This window comes from Arvicola amphibius, chromosome 2 (assembly GCF_903992535.2).
Source record: "Arvicola amphibius chromosome 2, mArvAmp1.2, whole genome shotgun sequence".
Classification (NCBI taxonomy): Eukaryota; Metazoa; Chordata; class Mammalia; order Rodentia; family Cricetidae; genus Arvicola; species Arvicola amphibius.
The window spans coordinates 106585565-106606728 of NC_052048.2; the positions used below are offsets into that span (position 1 = coordinate 106585565).

At 42.2% G+C, this 21164-nt stretch overlaps 2 protein-coding genes across 3 annotated transcripts; both read left to right on the plus strand.

The window, feature by feature from the left end:
- The first annotated feature begins 410 nt into the window (after window positions 1-410).
- On the plus strand, window positions 411-17428 carry LOC119806787 (zinc finger protein 14-like). Of its 2 annotated transcripts, XM_038318778.1 has the most exons (4): window positions 411-543; window positions 13058-13184; window positions 13412-13469; window positions 15167-17428. In XM_038318778.1, exons 1-4 carry the CDS (start codon window positions 541-543, stop codon window positions 16485-16487), a joined length of 1509 nt encoding a protein of 502 aa, XP_038174706.1. In that variant the 5' UTR covers window positions 411-540; the 3' UTR covers window positions 16488-17428. The 2 variants fall into 2 exon arrangements, with proteins under 2 accessions (XP_038174706.1, XP_038174707.1); XM_038318779.1 differs by lacking the exon at window positions 13412-13469.
- Window positions 17429-17457: 29 nt separating this feature from the next.
- LOC119806789 (60S ribosomal protein L24-like) lies at window positions 17458-19389 on the plus strand. The gene has a single exon (XM_038318780.2). It carries the CDS (start codon window positions 18057-18059, stop codon window positions 18528-18530), a length of 474 nt encoding a protein of 157 aa, XP_038174708.1. The 5' UTR covers window positions 17458-18056; the 3' UTR covers window positions 18531-19389.
- Window positions 19390-21164: the final 1775 nt, after the last annotated feature.

Below are 21164 nucleotides of genomic sequence, written 5' to 3' on the forward strand. Positions count from 1 at the left end.
GGATAATATGTTAGAGCTTTTGTTTTAAAATTTGTTGTTGTTGTTGTTTGTTTTTGCTTCCTTTCTTGTTTTGGTTTTCCGAGACAGCTTTTCTCCGGTACTATGGTCTGTCCGGGAACTAGTTCTCTGGACCAAGCTAGCCTCCACTTAGTGATCCCGATTAGAAAAGTCAGCCACCATGCCGGGCTTCTTTGTTTTCGTTTTGGGTCAGGGTTTCACCATGTAGCCCTGAATGGCTTTGAATTCACAGAAGTTCGCGTTCTTCTGAGAGAGCGGGCAGTCAGTACCTGCAGCTGAGCTTTCCTAAAATGTTTTCATACTTTTCGCGGTCTGAGTACAGTTGGCCAATCAGGGATCATATTACTAAAAGATGCTGAACTGTCCAATCAGGAGTACGGATGGTTGCAGCACGCGTGCCGTAAGCCTTTTTAACGCTTGTTACCGAGTGTTCGTGTGAGTACCAGTTTTGGGCAACTGTCCTTTCTTGTAACTGCGGACCTCTTTGGGAGGACACCTCCCAAAACACATCAGAAGCACACAATGGTGAGTGTGCGTTGGGCTCCTGGAATCCTGGTTGGGGGGTGGATGTGGGACTTGAGTTGCTTTGTAGTTATGTGACGCCAGCACGTGGGGTTTCCTCTGGCGCTGTGTAGTCCAGTGGAAGGTGGAGTCTGGCTCAGCCATGCCTCTGCCCACCTGTGCTTGAAGCGTGCACCCCACAGGCGGCCTTGAGCCTCGAGTGCCCCACTTTTGTGTCCTGTGAAGCTGCTTTATCACAATCCCAGCACTCTTGGGTGAGTCCTTGCCATGAACCTGTGCTACACGGATTTTGCAGCGCTGGCGGCTTGTTGATCCAGCTTGTTGATCGTCCAAGCTGTGCTGTGTGGGGACTTGGGTGGTCTGTGGAGTTTTCGGTTTGCGCTGGTTTAGATTTTTGTTTTTTCCATTGTTACCTTGGATTTCATTTCACTCTCCTTCCCTCCCCTCCCCCACCTGGTCTGACTCGGAATTGTTTCCCTTGCCTCTTGGTGTAAGAAATTTCCCACAGACCTGTCTCAGCCTCTTAAACACCTCATCCAATAGGGTTTTGCATTTTTCCTTTTGTTTTGTTGGGTTTTGTTTGTTGTTTGGTTGGTTTTACTTTAGCTTTACAAGATGACACTATTCAAGAAATTTTTTCTTCTTCCCCTGACTGCAGTTGCCTAAAGAGAGAAATTTCAATTTCTCATTTTATTTGTTTGTAGCGGTTTATTATTTCCATTTATTGAAAACGTTTCAATTCTCATATGATATAGCCTGATTATAGTTTCCCCTCTCTTATCCTTCCAGTTCCTTTCCCCTTCCCCTCCCCTCTAGGTCCACTCCCTTTCTGTCTCTCATTAGGAAAGAACAGGCTTCTAAGAGATAGCAGACAAACATGATGATATATATCATATTACCTGCAAATAGAGATACTTTGACCTCTTCCTTTCCAATTTGTAGCCCCTTGATCTCCTTCAGGTATCTTACTGCTCTAGCTAGCAATTAAAGTACTATATTGAGTAGCTATGGGGAGAGTGCACAGCCTTTTCTTGTTTCTGATTTTAGTGGAATTTCTTTACATCTCTTTACATTTAATTTGATGTTGGCTATTGACTTGCTGTAAAATGCCTTTTTTATGATTATATATGTCCCTTGTATCATTAATCTCTCTTGGACTTTTTCCATGAAGGGGCGTTGGTTTTCATCAAAGTGACATCTAATGAGATGATAATGTATTTTGTTTTATTTTGTTTCCATTTTGTTTACATGGGGGAATACATTTATGTATTGAATCGTCTGTGTATCTCTGGGATGAAACCTGCTTATGGTGGATGATCTTTTTGATGTGTTCTCGGGTTTGTGTTTTACTGAGTATTTTTGCATTCATGTGTAATTGAAATTGGTCTGTAATTCTTTCTTTGTTGGATCTATATGTGGTTTGAGTATCAGCGCAACAGTGGCATAATAAAATTAAGTGGGCAATATTCCTTCCATTTCTTTTTTGTGGAATAATATGAAGAGCATTGGCATTAACTCTTCTTTGAATGTCTGGTAGAATTCTGAACTGAAACACTTTTTGGTCCTGGAATTTTTGGGGGGAGAGGTGAGAAAAAGTTGAGAAATTTTTAATGACGCCTTTTCCATGAGGGATTATATTTAAATTGTCTGTCTGATCTTGTTTTAACTTTGGTAAGTAGTACCTATTGAGAAAATTATCTGTATCGTAGATTTTCCAATTTGGTGGAGTACAGGTTTTTAAAACATGTCCTTATGAGTCTCTGGATTTTCTTGGTGTATGTTGTTATGCCCCCTTTTCATTTCTTTCTTTCTTTTTGATAATTTGGATAGTCTGTCTCTGCCTTTCAATGAGTTTGAATAATGGTTTGTCTGTCTTGTTGATTGGTGGTGGTGATGGTGTGTGTGTGTGCGCACGTGCATGTGTCTGTTTCTTGTGCTTCAACTATGTTGGGATATTCAGGACCTGTTGTGGTAGGATAGCTGGGCTGTAGTGGAAACACTGCCCTGAATGTTATTGTGTTTTTATGCTGGCATCTAGGCATCTGAGTTTGAGGTGAATTATAGGTCTAGGTACTGATTTCTGGATTTATCTTTGTTGGATGAGTGTTTTGTTCCTTGGTATCAGGTTCCCCTCTGGGTTTTCATAGAGTCTGAAGGCTATGTGTTGCCTGGTAGAGAGAGAACAGAGTGTTCAACTAGGATCTACTTATTTCATCTCCTTGGAGTGGGGGGAGACAGTGAAGCGAAGTCACCCCACAGTTCTGCGTAGCACTGAGGATGAGACTTGGGGCTTGGATCTGTAGGAACTGAAGGAGAGGGAAGATCTACAGACCTCCTACTTGCTTCCCAGACAGAAGAGGTCTGTTGTTAGCAGAGAATGCCTGCTCTGAGCTGGGGCTTGGGGTAAAACAACAAGTGGGCAGAGGGAAGATGGGAAGAGAAAGTCTGTGGGATCCCCAGGAGATGTGGGCAGAGGGGGCAGGAAGGCTGTGTAAGTGTTCTGTTGCAGAGATGGGGATGAGATGGGGGTTTGCCTTTGGAGGAAAGGAGTGGGTAGTGAAGGGATTCAATTAGTTTAACCTTCTCCTGGCCTGCTCAGCTGTTGTGTTCCCAGGGAATGGCTGCTGGTGTGAGAGACTGGGTAACTGGGATGAGCTGGAGGAAGGAATGTGGGAGGAGAAGGTCTCTGTGATGTGTTAGGGAGAGAGGAAAGGGAAACCACAGCAGGTTTTCTGTAACAGAGTTGGATATGAGACTCTGGACTGGATCTCAGGAGCAGAAGGGGAGGTGTGGGTCGCCTTCATCCTACCATTGCCCTGGGAGGAGTGGCATGCAGTGATCAAATTTGAGATTAAAGTTGGAATTTTGCAAAGTTTTCCAAACTTTGCTGAATATGAAAAAGGGCAGCGAGTCTGGTGAAGAGCTTCATGGAATTCAATTGGATTTCATTGCTGCTCCTGGTTTTGCTGTACACTGTTTGGAGCAGAAGAGATTGGGAGTGTGCTTTCTGTAAGGAGTCATTTTCAAGATTACATTCCTTTAACTTTCAGATAGCTGGGGCTTGTAGGTAATGTAATTTCTGAGCAATTGAAAAGCTTCGAAATGTTCCTCGGAGAGAATGACAAGCAAGCTGCTTACCTGCTGGCTGGAGACATTGTTTTGCTAAAAATTGACTTGAGTGTATTATATATTTGTAATACATTTATTACACTTGTGTGTGTGGTCGCTATGATTTTAATTTTATTGCTAATTTTTATTTAGTATTTAATATATTATTATCTCTTTCTTTTTGTTTGTTTTGCTTTTTGTATCAGGGTTTCTCAGTGCAGCCCTGAAACTAGCTGTGTTGACCAGACTAGCTTTATAGACTTGGAGATCTCCCTGGCCTGCCTCATGCATCCTGGGATTAAAGGCTTGCTCCGCCCCTTGGGTATCGCAGGCTGGCTTGGAAAGCACTGAATAGACGAGGAGAATCCTGAACCTTGATACAGTAAACTCCTCTCTTCCCTTTCCCACAGCCATACCGTGTCCACCACATCACATGCCTACTACTGTTCCTGTCCCATCCCACCCACGCACAGATCCCATGGAGCCTGTCTTCTCCATGCTCTCTGTAGACACTCAGTCCAGTTCAGAATCATACAGGAAGAGGTTAAAGATAGAACCCATATATGAGGTAAAGAGACAGCATTTAACTCTGTGCCTTTCGGTTATTTGGCACAGGATAGTTACATTTCCAGTTCCATCCATCACTTCAGTTTGGTCATTACGGAGTCGTATTCCAACGTGTGTGCGTGTGTGTGTGTGATGTGACTGTTATCTGGACATCAGCTGATAGACATCCAGGCTGATACTTCTCTAGCCATTGGGACTAGAGCAGCAATGGCCGTGAGTGCGAGTATCTTTTGTAGCGTATGGATTGTTTTCATTATACAAGGAGAGATGTACGCTGGGTGAAATAGTATTTCTATCTTTCCCTTTTGAGACAAGCTCACACTGATGGCTTGTTAATTGCAGCAGTTTAAACTCCCACCCACCGTGAGTAAGGATTCACTGTTCTATTCATCCTCCGTGGGGTTTGAGGTCTTCAGGCTTGCACAGCAAGCTTTACACCTGCTTACCTGTAACCTAGCACTACCTCTGTTTTATTGTTTTATTAATAAAAGACTAAGCCATTTTAAATACGTGTTTATTGTTGGGAATTTCCTACATAGAAGGGATGTAATCATATCTAACCCTTACACCGTCACCACACCCACCTCTTAATTTCATGTGTCTTTTGGCTTCCTTTTTAGTTTTTATAACCCACTGACTTCAGCTAGCTTATGCAGTTGTGTGTGGCCATGCACTGTAGCATGGCAACATTCCAGTGGCCACACTCACAGAGAGCAAAGACTCTCCATCTCCAAAATACCATTCGTTTCAAATCCTTTTTTGCCTATGTGTAACCTTCTTGAGGACCAATCCCATCATGCCAAAATTTTTGACGGACAATATTGAAAGTGCTTTGGTGATTTTAAGAATTTGAGGCATTCATTTTTCTGATATTGTGTGCCTTCTCAATAAACATATTTGTTCCCCTTATGTCTTTGACCAGAGACCTACTTTTAAACTAAACTGTTCATATTTAACATAGACAGTTATTATTTCTGTATTTGATGTAGTTGTAAGTCAGTAAGAAATCACTTGTTTAGGTTGATCTTCTAAATTAAACACAGGGAAAAAGAATTGTAACACCCGATTCTGTGTTACCCCCTCAGTACAGTTCGCGCGCCACTGTACCTTACGCGAGTCGGACAAGGGCCTGGAGATTGAAAGAACACACAAAGAGACCTGGGTCATTCGAAAGGAGATCAGCCGAATGCCGTTTATTTAGCCTTGGGGAAAATCTTATATACCCCACTCCTGCCCAAGGAATTCCACCCAGGCAGGTGGGAAATTACCATATCTAACTGCTGCACAAGGACTCCCACCTAGGCAGGTGGGAAATTACCATACCAACAATAGAGTCAACAATGCCCTACAACAAATCACCAGGCCACCAGGCGGGGCAGAGGGAGCACAGGAACAAACAGGATGCTTAGTCATCTGACCAGAAACTGTCCTCAAGGTGAGCCCCAGGAACAAGGGCAGACCCGGGCCCTACAAAGAATGAACAAGAAAAAGGAAGCATAATTCTTCCCTTAAATTCCAAATAGCTGGAGATTTGGGTCAGAGAAATTGTCCTAAATTCAAACTAAAGACTCTTATATTGTTTGCAATATGGCAGAATCATCTATTAATCAAATTTTCAGTTTTTCCTATTGATTTCTATCTTAATTAGGGTTTCTATTACTGTAGTGGAATACCATGGCCAAAAATCAGGTTGGGGAGGAAAGGGTTTATTCAGTTTACACTTCCACGTTGCTGTTTATCACCAAAGAAAGACAGGAACTCAAGTAGGGCAGGAACCTGGAGTCAGGAGCTGTTGCAGAGGCCATGGAGGAGTGCTGCTTCTCATGGCTTTCTCAGACTGTTTCTTAAAGAAGCCAGTGTAGCATGAATAATAAAAACCCAGAGACAGATATTAGGGTTCAGTCTGAAGGTCAAAAAAGCAAAGCAGCCAGCCACTGCCTCTTACCTCTACCTCAGACCGAAATGGCAATCCTGCCTCCACAAATGCTCAGAATGAGCCTGAATTGAGACCTGTTTCCTTCCATCTTATATTCCTCTCTAGTGTTAGAATTAAAGGCATGCACCACCTCTGCCTGGCCTCTATGGTTAACTAGTGTGGTTACTAGGATTATAGGTGTGTGCCACCACTGCCTGATCTGTATGACTGACCAGTGTGACTGTTTTACTGATCTTCAGACAAGTTTTATTTATTAAAACACAAATGATATACCACTCTAACCCAGGACGGAGGCTGGAGAGATGGCTTGGCAGTTAAGAGCACTGACGTCTCTTCCAGAGGACCCAGGTACAATTCCCAGCAGCCACCTGGCAGCTCACTCCAGTTCTAGGGTCTCTCCCACACTTACACAAACATGCTTGCAGGCAAAACACCAATGCATATGAAATAAAAATAAATAAATTCTAGAACCCAGGACTCTCAGCTTAAAGATGGCACCATCCACAAAAGGCTGGGCCATCTCCCATTGATCCCTAATTAAGAAAATGCCTTACTGCTGGATCTTATGAAGCCATTTTTCTCAATAGAGGCTCCTTCTCTGATGACTCTAGCTTATGTCGAGATAAAAGCAACCTGTACAATTTCTCATCTGTTCCTGGAGGAAAAACATCAGAAATGGTCCATCCTCAGCCAGCCTTTATTGTAGAACATGGTCGGTGATTTTGGTTGATGATTCTTATTGACAAAACTGATTAGTTAGACATTGCAGCAATAGATATCACAATGAAAAAGGTATAGAAAGTGAGAGGGAAATTTTTAGTAATGAGAGGAGAATTGATTTACTTCCCTCTTTATACCCATTTGCCAGGAACTAAATTAATTGGTTGTTGGGTTCTGGGCAGGGTCCAGTTCATTCAAAGCAAAGGCACACTATAGGAATCAATCTACAGTGAAAGATGCTAGCAGCCTGTATGAGTGAGGGTGCTCACGGGTATCAATAGCTATCTGGGAGACTGAAAGAAAGGAATTGGTTGCTGAAGAACACAGCATACACAGAAGGTTTAGTGTTTTGACTGACAGGATGTCATTTGGTAAACCTTGCTAACGCACATGGCATTTCCCAGAGTCATCCGATTTTAAACATATGCAAGCCCAGTTGTTTAGAAGAAAAAATATTGTAACAACAGAAAAAGATTATTCTTGAACATTCCTTTTGAGACTACAGATTACTTTATTGCACATGTACCTCAGACTACTTCAGTGCAGGTTAGCCTATTTCCCATATGGCCCATATGATTCCCAAAAGGTATTTGAATACAATAAGGAGTTACCAAGCCATTACTAAAGCAATTGCTTGTTGCTATTTTTAAAGCAGATATCAGTACAGCCTATTAAAGATGATTGTTCAAAGGATACCCACACAATGCTAGGTTCGTTGTTCAGAGAGGACGTTTGTGCAAACCCATGCCAAGTATAGTCCCAGTCTCTGTTTGCTCTGTGCTTGCCTGCTTCGCTGTTGTTCAGTGGTTAGTGCTAATCTTGTCATCAGTTCCATTTGCTTTGCTTGTTCAGAATTTTAGTTTGTTCACCCTCATTTCTTCTACTAAAGAACCCAACAGTTTTTACATTCACGTTCATTTCAAGTTCTCCGATGTAGGGCAGAACACAGCTATGTTCTTGATTCTAATTGCACAAGAATAGCTCACTGAAATTTCCGACTCTTTGTCTCCTCTGAGCCTTCCTGGTCCATGCCATATATATATATATAAATTTCCGCCTCCTCCCCGCCTCCTATTAACCCCCCTTCCCCCTCCACTCCCCCTACCTCTCCTGAACAGAGAGCAGTAAGGGTTCCCTGCCCTGTGGGAAGTCCAAGTCCCCCCCCCCCCCATCCAGGTCCAGGAAGGTGAGCATCCAAACAGGCCAGGCCCCCCCCAAAGCCAGTATGTGTAGTAGGATCCAAATCCAGTGTCATTGTCCTTGGCTTCTCAGCATCCCTCATTGTCCGCCATTTTCAGGGAATCCAGTTTTATCCCATGCTTTTTCAGTCCCAGTCCAGCTGGGCTTGGTAAGCTCCGAATAGATCAGCCCCACCATCTCAGTGGGTGGGAGCACTCCTCGCAGTCCAGACTTCCTTGCTTATGTTTTCCCTCCCTCTGCTCCTCGTCAGGACCTTGGGAACTCAGTCCGGTGCTCCAATGTGGGGCTCTGTCTCTAGCTCCGTCCATCGCCAGATGAAGGTGCTATGGAGATATTCAAGATAATCATCAGTATGGCTATAGGATCTGGCCTTTTCCGACTCCCTCTCCTCAGCTGCCCACGGAACTAGCTGGGGGCATCTCACTGGATGCCTGGGAACCCCTCTAGAGTCAAGTCTCTTAATAATCCCAAGATGGACCCCTTAATTAGGATATATGCTTACCTGCTCCCATATCCACCCTTCCTATATCCTAAGCATCCCATTCCCCCAGCTCTCCCTATCCTCCCCTTCACGCTTTTCTCTCCCCATCTCCCCTTGCCCCCAACCCACCCACCCCAAGTTCCCAAGTTTTGCCCAGCAAACTTGTCTACTTCGAATATCCAGGAGTGATGTGGGAGAGTCTTCTGTTTGAGTTGATTTCATTGGCTAATAAAGAAACTGCCTGGCCCATTTGATAGACCGCCCCTTAGGTGGGTGGAGTAGACAGAACAGGAAGAGGAAGTGAGGTAGAAGGATCAGTAAGATGCCATGCCTCTCCTAAGTTAGGCAGACTGCCATGCCTCTCCTCAGAGAGAGATGCCAGACGCAATGAAGCTCCAGCCCAAGATGGACGTAAGCTAGAAACTTCCCGGTAAGGCACGACTTCGTGGTGTTGCACAGATTATTAGATATGGGTTAGTCAAGATGTGAGTAAGAGGCAGAAAATAATAGGCCAGGCAGTCTTTAAAAGAATACAATTTGTGTGTTGTTATTTCGGGGCATAAGCTAGCCGGCGATCAGGAGCAGGGCGGCGGGAACGCAGCCCGCAGCTCCTTACTACAGAACAGGAGGATAACTATATGTTTTTCTTTGGTTTCACCTTCTTATTGTCTTCTCAAGGATCACGAATTATAGGCTCGATGTCCTTTATTTATGGCTAAAAACCGATTATGAGTGAGTACATCCATGTTCATCTTTTTGGGTCTGGGTTACCTCACTCAGAATAGTGTTTTCTATTTCCATCCATTTGCATGCAAAATTCAAGATGTCATTGTTTTTTACCGCTGAGTAGTACTCTAATGTGTATATATTCCACAGTTTCTTCATCCATTCTTCCACTGAAGGCCATCTAGGTTGTTTCCAGGTTCTGGCTATTACAAATAATGCTGCTATGAACATAGTTGAACAAATGCTTTTGTAGTATGATTGGGCATCTCTTGGGTAAATTCCCAAGAGTGGAATTGCTGGGTCCTGGGGTAGGTTGATCCCGAATTTCCTGAGAAAGCGCCACACTGCTTTCCAAAGTGGTTGCGCAAGTGTGCGTTCCCAAAAGCAATGGATGAGTGTACCCCTTACCCCACAACCTCTCCAGCAAAGGCTATCATTGGTGTTTTTGATTTTAGCCAATCTGACAGGTGTAAGATGGTATCTCAAAGTTGTTTTGATTTGCATTTCCCTGATAGCTAAGGAGGTTGAGCATGACCTTAAGTGTCTTTTGGCCATTTGAACTTCTTCTGTTGAGAAGTCTTTGTTCCATTTGGTTCATTACCTCCAATAAGTCTTTTAATTCTCTGTTAGGTTTCTGTCTGATTGACCTGTCCATTGGTGAGAGAGGAGTGTTGAAGTCTCCTACTATTAATGTGTGTGGTTTGATGGCTGCCTTGAGTTCTAGTAATGTTTCTTTTACATAAGTGGATGCTTTTATATTAGGGGCATAGATACTTCATTCTGATTGAGACTTCATTCTGATGGATTTTTCCTGTTATAAGTATAAAGTGTCCCTTTCCATCTCTTGTGATTGATTTTAGTTTGAAGTCAACTTCGTTAGAAATTAGTGTGGCCACACTCGCTTGTTTCTTAGGATCATTTGCTTGATAAACCTTTTCCCAACCCTTTACTTTGAGTAGATGTCTGTCTTTGTGCTTGAGGTGTGTTTCTTGTAAACAGCAGAATGTTGGATCCTGTTTTCGTATCCAGTCTCTTAGCCTGTGCCTTTTTATAGGTGAATTGAGTCCATTGATATTCAGTGATATTAATGACCAGTGGTTGTTAACTCCTGTCATTTTTTTCTGGTAGTAGAGTTTGTGTGTTACCCTTCTTTGAGTTGTGCTGCTGAAGGGTTGCTAGATGTCTGAGTTACCGTGGGCATTGTTGGACTCCTTGGTTTGTGATTTTCCTTCTATTACTTTCTGCAAGGCTGGATTTGTGGCTGCGTATTGTTTAAATCTGTTTTTGTCCTGGAATATCTTGTTTTCTCTATCGATGGTGAATGCAAGCTTTGCTGGGTATAGTAGTCTGGGCTTGCATCCATGTTCCCTTAGGTCTGTAGCACATCTATCCAAGACCTTCTGGCTTTCATGGTTTCTATTGAGAAGTCAGGTGTAATTCTGATAGGTTTCCCTTTGTATGATACTTGACCTTTTTCCTTTGCAGCTCTTAATATCTGTTCTTTATTCTGTATGTTTTGTGTTTTGATTATTATATGGCGTGGGGATGCTTTCTTTTGATCCAGTCTATTTGGTGTTCTGTAGGCTTCTTGTACCTTCATAGGAATATCCTTCTTTAGGTTGGGGAAGTTTTCTTCTATAATTTTGTTGAGTATATTTTCTGGGCCTTTGAGTTGTAATTCTTTTCCTTCTTCTACCCCAATTATTCTTAGGTTTGGTCTTTTCATAGTGTCCCAGATTTCCTGGATGTTTTGTGTTAAGAATTTGTTGGATTTGTTTTATTCTTTAGTCTGTGAGTTTATTTCCTCTATAGTATCTTCAGAGTCTGAGATTTTTTTTTTTTTTTTTTTTTGGTTTTTCGAGACAGGGTTTCTCTGTGGCTTTAGAGCCTGTCCTGGAACTAGCTCTTGTAGACCAGGCTGGTCTCGAACTCACAGAGATCCGCCTGCCTCTACCTCCCGAGTGCTGGGATTAAAGGCGTGCGCCACCACCGCCCGGCTGTTCCATCTCTTGTATTCGGTTGGAAATACTTGTCTCTGTAGTTTCTGTTCGTTTACTCAGAGTTTCCATTTCCAGTCTTCCCTCGGATTGTGTTTTCTTCATTACCTCCATTTCATTTTTCAGGTCTTGTACTGTTTCCCTTACCTGTTTGATTGCTTTTTCTTGTTTTTCTTGTTTTTCTTGGGTATCTTTGAGAGATTTATTTATTTCATCTACCTTTTTGTTTGTCATCTCCATTTCTTTATGACAGTTTTTTACCTCTTGTTTAAGGTCCTCTATTATTTCCATAAAGTACTGTTTAAGGTCGATTTCTATTTCTTCTGGAGTAGGGTGTTCAATTCTTGTTTTGGGGTGTCTGGATTCTGGTGATGTCATGTTGCCTTTCATGTTGTTGGAGGAGTTCTTGCATTGGCGTCTGCCCATCTCTTCCTTCAAATGGAGCCAGGAGGGACTTGGTGTCTTAGACCAATCTTTGCTGTGACTGAATCTGGTTGGATCTCCTCAGTGCCGGAACAGGAGCTATTCCTTGCAGCACAATCTGAAGGAGCCCGCACTCCCTTGCAGGAATCCTCAGACCTGCCTGGGGGGCAGCCTCTCACCCCTTTGGGTGGATGGCCTTAGTACAGGAGCAGGACACTTGAATACAATAGGGAAGGCTTGGGAGAGGCAGGGACGTGAGTACCAAAGACAACCCTGCACCAGGGAGCTGGGGGAGGGGGTCTGTGCTCTCTTCCAGGGCAGGTCGCCCCAGGGTTGCAAACACTCACCCGTCCAGATGGAACTCCACTGCACCGGATCAGGGATTCCTGGCTACGCAGGGACAAAAGGCGGTCCATGCCATTTCTATCAACATCTTTTTCTTAGATTCATTCAATTTTGAATTCAATGTGTTCTAGATTTTTCCTTCTCTAGAGAAAATTTTCTTGCCAATTTCTCCACACTCCTCTCCAAAACAAGTTCTAAATGCCCACAGAGAACCAGCTTAGGTTTATTTACAACAGTGGTCCCACTTTTTAAAAAATGTACTTGTTATGTTAGGCTTTTCCATCTGTCTGTCAGAAATGACTCAGAAAAAAAGTGACTTGAAGCAGAACAAGTTTATCATCTCACAGTTTAAGGGTATAGTCTGTAAAATGCAGGATTCTGAAGCAGCTGATCAAATCACACAATCAGAACTAGATTCTCGGCTCCCTCCTTCCACTAATATAAACCCTTTATAGTTCACAAAATGCTGCATCTCAAATAGGTAGGTGTGTTGTTTTAAATGTGAATAGCCCTCATAGGCTCATATGTTTGGAAGCTTCATCCCCAGTTAGTAGAAGTAGCTGGATTTAATTAGGAGAGGTGGCAATGATGTGAAGGGGTTGTCATTGGTAGTGGTCTTGGAGTTTCAAAAGCCCATTCCAGGCACTGTGTCTGTCTCTTTGCCTGCTGCCTTTTCTCAGGAGTAAAACATTTAGCTACTGTTCTCACTCCATGCCTGTCCTGATTCTTTTGTGACAATCATTGACTGTGTGAGCAAGCCCTGATCAGTTGCTTCCTTTTATAGTAGCTGCCTTGATCATGAACTCTCGTCTCAGCAGCAGAATCATAACTGAGACTGTGCATCTGCCTTTCTTACAACAAGAACTCAAGACAGTATCCTATGGATGTTTTGGGTTAACCTTTATCTACATAATCACTTATAGAGCTGTCTTCAGTAATTTCTGTCCTAGACGATTCTGTATGTCATCAACCTGGCTGTTAAAACTAACCATCCCAATATGTGCACTGTTTTAGCAACCAGTGGCCTTTGCGGATGTAGCTGTGATCTTCACTGTAGAAGAGTGGACGATGTTGGATGATAGGCAAAAGAAACTCTACAGAGATGTGATGAAGGAAACATTTTTGAACCTGCTCTCCATAGGTAAAAACAAATAAATGAATAAAAAATAAACACCAGCATACTGCCATTGCTCATTCATCAGCAGTCAGAGAGCAACTGTGTCCTGGTTATGTGTGTGGTGTTGTGGTTTGAATTCCTGCAGGGACTATTTATAGGATTTAATGAATGCATCTATGTCATACGAATTAGATTCTACTTGTTTTTAAGCATTGAATTTGTCATAATGAACTCTTTGGGTTTATTTCTAGAGGAAACACTAGAAGAAAATATTGAAGAGGACCACAGAGATCTCAGCCGAAATCTGGGGTAATTTTTATTCAATAGAAAGCAATTTACAGCCAGGTGGTGGTGGCACACATGTTTAATCCCAGCACTCGGGAGGCAGAGGCAGGCAAATCTCTGAGCTTGAGTCTAGTCTGGTCTACAGAGTGAGTTCCAGGGTGACCAGGGCTATACGGAGAAATCCTGTCCACAAAAACAAACAAACAAAAACAATTTACATCAAACACTTGGGAGCGGTAGGACAACTGCGAACCTACCGAGTGATCCAAATCTATCTAACTGCAAATTGATTCTCCACCAATTTCTGTAACAGAATATTGAACTGTGTCATTCAGTATTTGAGTTTCTCATCTGTGTAATCGAGTAATATCACCAATGTGTCATGTAATAAGCTCTGAAAGAGCCCAGTAGTCTAGACATTCTCACAGCCCTTATAAAAACCACATGGTCACCTCTGTCTCAGGATTACCCCCGCGAACCTGGTAAGCAACTTCTGTTTTATGATGCTCTCAGTTCCTGCGTTGAACACCATGACCAAAGTCATCTTTGGGGAAATGGGGCATATTTTGGTTTACACTTCCATGTTATAGTCCAGCAAGGGAAGGCAGGACAGGGGCTTAATACAGACAGGGACCTAGAGGCTGGAACTGAACTGAAGACCACGGAGGAACGCTGCTTACTGGCTTGTTCTCATGGATTGCTAACATACTTTTCTTACTGCTCCTATACTCCTGCCCAGGAACATATTACCTAACATGGCCTCATTAATCAGGAATTAAAAAATGCTCCCACAGCCTTGCTTACAAGCCATGTTCTCAACTCTAGTTCAGGTTGAACTGATAAAAAGCTAGCCAACACAGGCCAAGTATTTCAAATGTCAAAATATCCTAGTGTTAGAGGACTACGTGATTATTATGACTGTCTGCTAACATCAGGACTTTTGCCTTCATATTCACTCTTTCTTGCTTGTCACTTATTGTATGTGTATGTGTATGTGTGCTTGTATTCACCACCTGTGCAAAACCATTTGTGGAAACCAGAAAAGGGTATCACAGCCTTCAGATCAATAGGAACAGGAACTTATGTGCCCTCCACATGATTGCTGATGGAGGGTCTGCTAGAAGAGCTGGAATTATTCTTTATATCTGACCCTATGATACAGCTCCTTCATAATTCTTAAATAAAATCAACACTCTACTGTAACACGAACGGGCTGGCTTGTTTGTTGGGGTTTCTGTCCCGCCCGGTACCCCACAACTGTTTAGCCCCAAAGAAAATCACACATGGGTCTCTAAAGTTATAAAGCTGATTGGCCCGTTGGTTCTAGCCTCTCACTGGCTAACTCTCACATCTTAATTAAGCCATTTTTCTGATCTATGTTAGCCATGTGGTGGTCTGGGCAGGAGTGGGAAGAATCAACTTTCTCCTTCCCAGAATTCTTCTGTTTTCTTTACATCATTTCTACTTCCTGTCTGGTTTTCCCACCTATATTTCCTGCCTGGCTAATCAGCGTTTATTTCAAACATGATTGACAGAATACAGACAGTTCTCCAGCACCACTCTACTTTACACATGCCAGGGTCTTTACAGGTGGTTCATGTTGTCCTTACCATTGGAGACATTCCGCTATTGCCTCAGGGGCAGTATAGTTGTAGTGCACACCATAAGCTAGCCTCAAACATTTTTTTTCTACAGTAATGCTGTTCTCATTGTTTTTGCAGAACTCCAGTGGTTGAGAAAGACTGTGGATATCAGCGTGATACTGAGTGTGATGAAAACCAGGAATCTACTCCAGAGAATATGGTTAATAAAGACATGCCTCCTGCAAAGACAGTATATGAAAGCAGATTACATGAAAGGGACATCATTGGTCATTCATCCTTACAAGTTTATCAAAGAGACCAAAGTAGAAGCAGTGAATTTAAATGTAAGGAAGCTGTGGTGAAGTCTTTTAAACCAACAAAACATTGGGAAGATATCAGTCATTCTGAATCACTTCAGGTACTTGAAACCTCTCCCAGAGACAAACCTTATAAAAACCAACAATATAATGAAACCTGTAGGAGTCTTCCTTCTGATCAGCCTCTGGAGAGAACTCACACTGGAGGTAAACTCAGTGAGAACATCTTAAAGAGATGTACACATGGCCGGAAAGATCAGGGAATCCATACAAGAGTGAAACCCTTTGTATGTAAGCATTGTGAAGAAGCTTTCATTGATTCCAGTGACTTCGTCAACCATGAAAAAAGTCGTCTTGGAGAGAGAAGTTACATTTGTAATTGTGTGAAGTGTTTTGAGAAGCATAAATTAACGCACAGAGAAGTAAAGCCTTATAAATGTAAGCATTGTGGAAAAGCTTTCACCCATTCTAGTAATTGTAACATTCACGAAAGAAGTCACTGTGCCGAGAAGCCTTATGCACATAAGCATTGTGAAAAAACCTTTACCAGTTCCAATTCTTGTAACACTCATGAAAGAATTCACACTGGAGAGAAATTGGATACATGTAAACATTGTGACAAAACCTTTGCTACTTTGAGTTCTCATGACACGCATGAAAGAGTTCACACTGGAGAGAAGCCTTGTGCATGTAAGCACTGTGAAAAACCTTTCACCGTTCCTAGTCTGTGTAACTGCCACGAACGAAATCATAATGTAAAGCCTTCTTATACCTGTAAACATTGTGGAAAAGCCTTCACCACTTGCTATTTTCGTAACGTTCATGAAAGGATTCACACTGGAGAGAAGCCTTACTCGTGTAAGCACTGTGGAAAAGCTTTTACCCGCTCCGTTTATCTTAAGAAACATGAAATCACTCACACTGGAGAGAAGCCTTATGCATGTAGGCATTGCCAAAAAAGCTTCTCCACCTCGTATTGTCGTAACCTTCATGAAAGAATTCACTGTGGAAAGAAGCTTTATGAACGTGATCATTGTGGAAAGGGCTTGACTAGTTCTACATACCATACCATTCATGAAAGAGTTGATACTAGTGAGAAACCTTGTGTATGTATTCTTGTGGCAAAACCTTTGCCATTTTAAGTTCCTGTCATAATCATAAAAGAATTCACTTGTAAGCATTATGGAAAACCCTTCGCCCGATCCAGTTATCTTAATATTCAGCAAAGGAGTCACAGTGTAGAGAAACCTTATGCATCTAAGCATCGTCGAAAAGAACCTTCACTTCCTGTTGGCATGACAGTCGTAAAGGGCATCACACTAGACAGTAGGCAAATGGATGTAAGCATTGTGGGAAAGCCATCATAAGTTCCACTTGCCACAAGAATCGTAAAACACTGGAAAGAATCCTTAAGCATGTAAGCACTGTGGAAAAGCCTTCCCCACTTCCAGTTGGTGTAACACTCATGAAAGATTAGAAGATGCCATACATCTGTGATCATGTGGAAAAAAGCCTTTAGCGATCATAGTTCTGATTATATCCATAAAAGAATTTCATAGTGGTGAAAAACTTTGAAATGGATGTGCAAAATTAATTCATAGTGTTCAGAAACATCTTCCATATAGCCAGAGTATGCCTGCATTTCTGTTTCACATCCCTATACAAACCCACATGATCTCACGGTGACAAGAGGTGCAGTGGGTAGCACTTCTACCAGCGTAAGTATGCGGTGCTGCATTTGATCAGCTCACCTCCATTGTGAGGGTTGAAAGAAAACTGGTTGGGTCATGAGGTGCATCAGCTAAGAGTAGTTCTCATGCAAAACCTGATTATCTCAGATACCTCCCTGGGTCTTACACTGTGTAAATAAAAACCCAAGTCTTGAAAGTTGTATTCTGACATCACATGCATACCTCCCAATAAATACATACACAGAGACTTACAAGTGAGTAATGAAGTGAATAAAATGTTCAAAACAGTGGAAACAAAAACTAATAGATACATTTTTAAATGTAGAAACATTGTGAGAGAACAAAGTATAATTATTTTTTGTTGGTGGTTCTGTTTTGATTTTTGAGACAGGTTTTGTGTGTGTGTAAGTGTGTGTAAAACAGCTCTAGCTATCCTGGAACTAGCTCTGTAGACCAGGCTGGCCTCAAACTCAGAGATTCGCCTGCTTCTGCCTCCCAAGTGCTGGGATTAAAGGCGTGTGCCACCACCACCCAAAAAAAGTGTAATACCTAATTCATGATATGTGACTCTATAAAGGATAAAAAACCACTTACAAGATGTGGAATAATGTCTGTCTTGCCCCCTATGACTAGGACAGTACCTTTGAATACAACTATACTAGTGTTCTGAGTGAGAATGGGCCCAAAGGCTCGTAAGTTTGAATACTGGGTTTCTAATTGGTGGAACTAACTGAGAATGGGTAGGAGGTATGACCTGTTGGGAGAACACCTGTCACTCTCAGGAAGTTTTAAGGAGATACAAAAGATAGTGACACTCCCAGTGTATTCTCTCTGCCTCCTTATTATGGGATAGCATGGCCATTCTTTGCTCTGCTATCACAGACACTCACACTCTAACTGCAAGCCGAATATAACACTTGCTTTTAAAACGTGTTTTAGCAGTTGTGATTCATCACAGCTATAGAAAACACAACCTGTGCTCTTCGCCATCTTTCCACCGGCCGGGCAGCAGCTCTCATCATGAAGGTCGAGCTGTGCAGTTTCAGCGGGTACAAGATCTACCCTGGACACGGGCGGCGCTACGCCAGGACCGATGGGAAGGTTTTCCAGTTTCTTAATGCAAAATGCGAGTCCGCATTCCTGTCCAAAAGGAATCCCCGGCAGATAAACTGGACTGTCCTGTACAGAAGGAAACACAAAAAAGGACAGTCGAAAGAAATTCAAAGGAAAAGAACCCGCCGCGCAGTCAAATTCCAGCGGGCCATCACTGGTGCATCCCTTGCTGATATAATGGCCAAGAGGAATCAGAAACCAGAAGTTAGGAAAGCCCAGCGAGAGCAGGCAATCAGGGCTGCCAAGGAAGCAAAAAAGGCTAAGCAGGCATCCAAGAAGACCGCAATGGCTGCTGCCAAGGCCCCCACAAAAGCAGCACCTAAACAAAAGATTGTGAAGCCTGTGAAGGTCTCTGCTCCCCGAGTTGGTGGAAAACGCTAACTTGGAAGATCGAGTTTTGCATAAAGTCCATTTCAAACTCTAAAAAAAAAAAAAAAGAAAACACAACCTGCTTTGGACCTTAAGAAGATCCATCCAAATCCAGTCAAGAGAATTTTCATTGCAAAACTTAAAAAAAAAAAAAAAAAAAAAAAGTGTCATTTTGAACATGACAAAATTTTTTTTCATGTATTTGAATCTCATGTAAGATAATACTTTCTGGAAGTTACTCCAGAATATTTTAGAAATGAACAGTTTGAGGAAAGTATAGTCAAATTCTGAGCATTTTTGTTATTGGCCCATTCTTCCACAGAGTTTTGCTTTCATTATGTTTTTATTTGGAAGGCAAGATGTGGTTTCTTTTAGTCCAGGTTTATCGTTTCACATCTGAGGATTTAGAGCAAGAAACCACAAATGAAAGAGAAGAGAGATTTATCTTTCTGAATATGGGTTAATGTACTTGTTTTTTAGTTGATTCTGTGTCAAACCGTTTTCTGACTTAAGATTTCTTTATAGCTGAATGGTGTTCCGTTGGTAATTAGAGAAGTGGCTGGAGAGGGCACTAGCTGGATGTGAGGGCTGTGAGGAGAAAAATGTGAAGACTGGAGGAAGAAATTTCTAGTCGGGCACTAGATGGGAAAGGTGAATACAGGAAAGAGGAACAAATACCAATGTTGTTTGATAATGCTTAAGATTGTTATTTTGCACATACCTAAAGTTATATACAATACATAAAAGTGCGACTGAGATTATGTATCCACCATGGATACACACACGTGTATATTAAATGACGTTGTATCATTTGACTTTGTAGTGCCTCCTCCCAAGAATCCTGCACTAATAAAAACACCAGTATGAGAAATCTCCGTTTGATTTGTTCAGGATAGTCTATGTGATTACCAAAGTAATTTAGGGGCTTTCTCTTTCCTTTGGTCATCTCTGCAAGCTTGAAGGTAAGTCGGTTCTGCTGCACAATTTGGATGCAGGACTTGGAATGATTTGAGCTGGATCTAACGACAAAACCACCTTCATTTAATCTAACCGGCATGGTAATACATAGAGTGCAAGTTGCCAAGTAAGAGAAGCAGTCCATAGCTCTCCCCAGCTGTGACTTCTGTTGTGGTTTGAATGAGAATGGTCCCCATATGATCCCATATTTGAATGACTGATTTCTGCTTGGTGGAATTGTTGGGAAGATTAGAAGATGTGGCTGGGGTGGCTTTGAGGTTTCGGTGCTTATGTTCTTCCATGTTAGCTCTTTCTCTCTTCCTCCAACTTTCAGGTCCTGATGTAAGGTAAGGGCTTAGCTACTGCTCAGAACTGTGCTTACCTGCCTGGTGCCAGACTGCCTGCCATGATAATCATGGGCTCTAACCTCCAGAAGCATGAGTGCCAAGAAATGTTTTCTTTCCTTTTCTTCCACGCATGTGTGTAGTTTTTCAAGACAGAGTTTTTCTTTTCTTTTTTTTTTTTTTTTTTTAAGACAGAGTTTTTCTATGTAACAGTCCTGGCTCTCCTGGAACTCACTTTGTAGACCAGGTTGACCTCAAACTCACTGGGATCTGTCTGCCTCGTGCTGGGATTAAAGGTGTGCAGCACCCCACCCAGCAAATCTTTCATAAGTTTTGGGTATGATGTCTCTTCACAGCAATAGGAAAGTAAGAATCATATGAACCCCAACAGTGATCAGCTTGACAAGATAGCAAAGAGGATCATGTGGTGGTAACCAGTTACTGTATAATTGAAGACCTCAACAGGACAAAAATCATTCCTGGTACTAGAAACCTGATCTGGGCTAGCAAGGTCATGGATTTTAGAAAACCTATATCTAGGGCTGGAGAGATGGCTCAAAGGTTAAGAGCACTGATTGCCTTTCCAGAGGTCCTCAGTTCAATTCCCAGCAACTACATGGTGGCTCACAACTATCTCTAATGAGGTCTGCTACCCTCTTCTGGCCAGCAGGCATAAATGCAGGCAGAACACTATACATAATAATTCTGAAGAATAAAAAAAAACTATGTCTGCCAATTTGCTAGGCCAGCATAATTCCTGAGTTTTAAAACATATACTCAAGTATAGTCCTTTTAAAAAACTCCTTAGAGCAAACAGTTCTTTAAGCCTAACTGTTCATAGTGCAGAGATCAACTGATAAGCTGAGACCTCAGACCTACTAGATAAACTACAACGCAACTCCTGCCCCTGAGGCTCACAGAACATCTTAAAAGAAGTGGCAAGATTTTAAGAACCAGATTAGAAGGATTTCTTGAGTGAGGTGGTCTCTTGGAAATGACAGAGAAGTTACACCTATAATACCTCAACATTGTGTGCCCAACAGGAACAATGATGACAGGGAAGTAGGATTCCACCCTTAAAAAAGAACTATAAACAACTAATGAGACAGAACTACCTCCCGGGTGTGAGCCCTGTATTGGGTAAACCTAAAACCAGAGATACATAAACAAGAACGGTATCAAGAGGTTGTCATATGTTTATGAATATGTGTGTGTGTGTGTAACAATAATAAAGACAAACGTCATCAATTCCACAAATTATTGTGAGAATGTATGAAGGGTTGGAGGGAGAAAAGGGAAAGGGAATTGTGGTTGTTATTTAACCAGACTTTTTAAAAATAGTGGG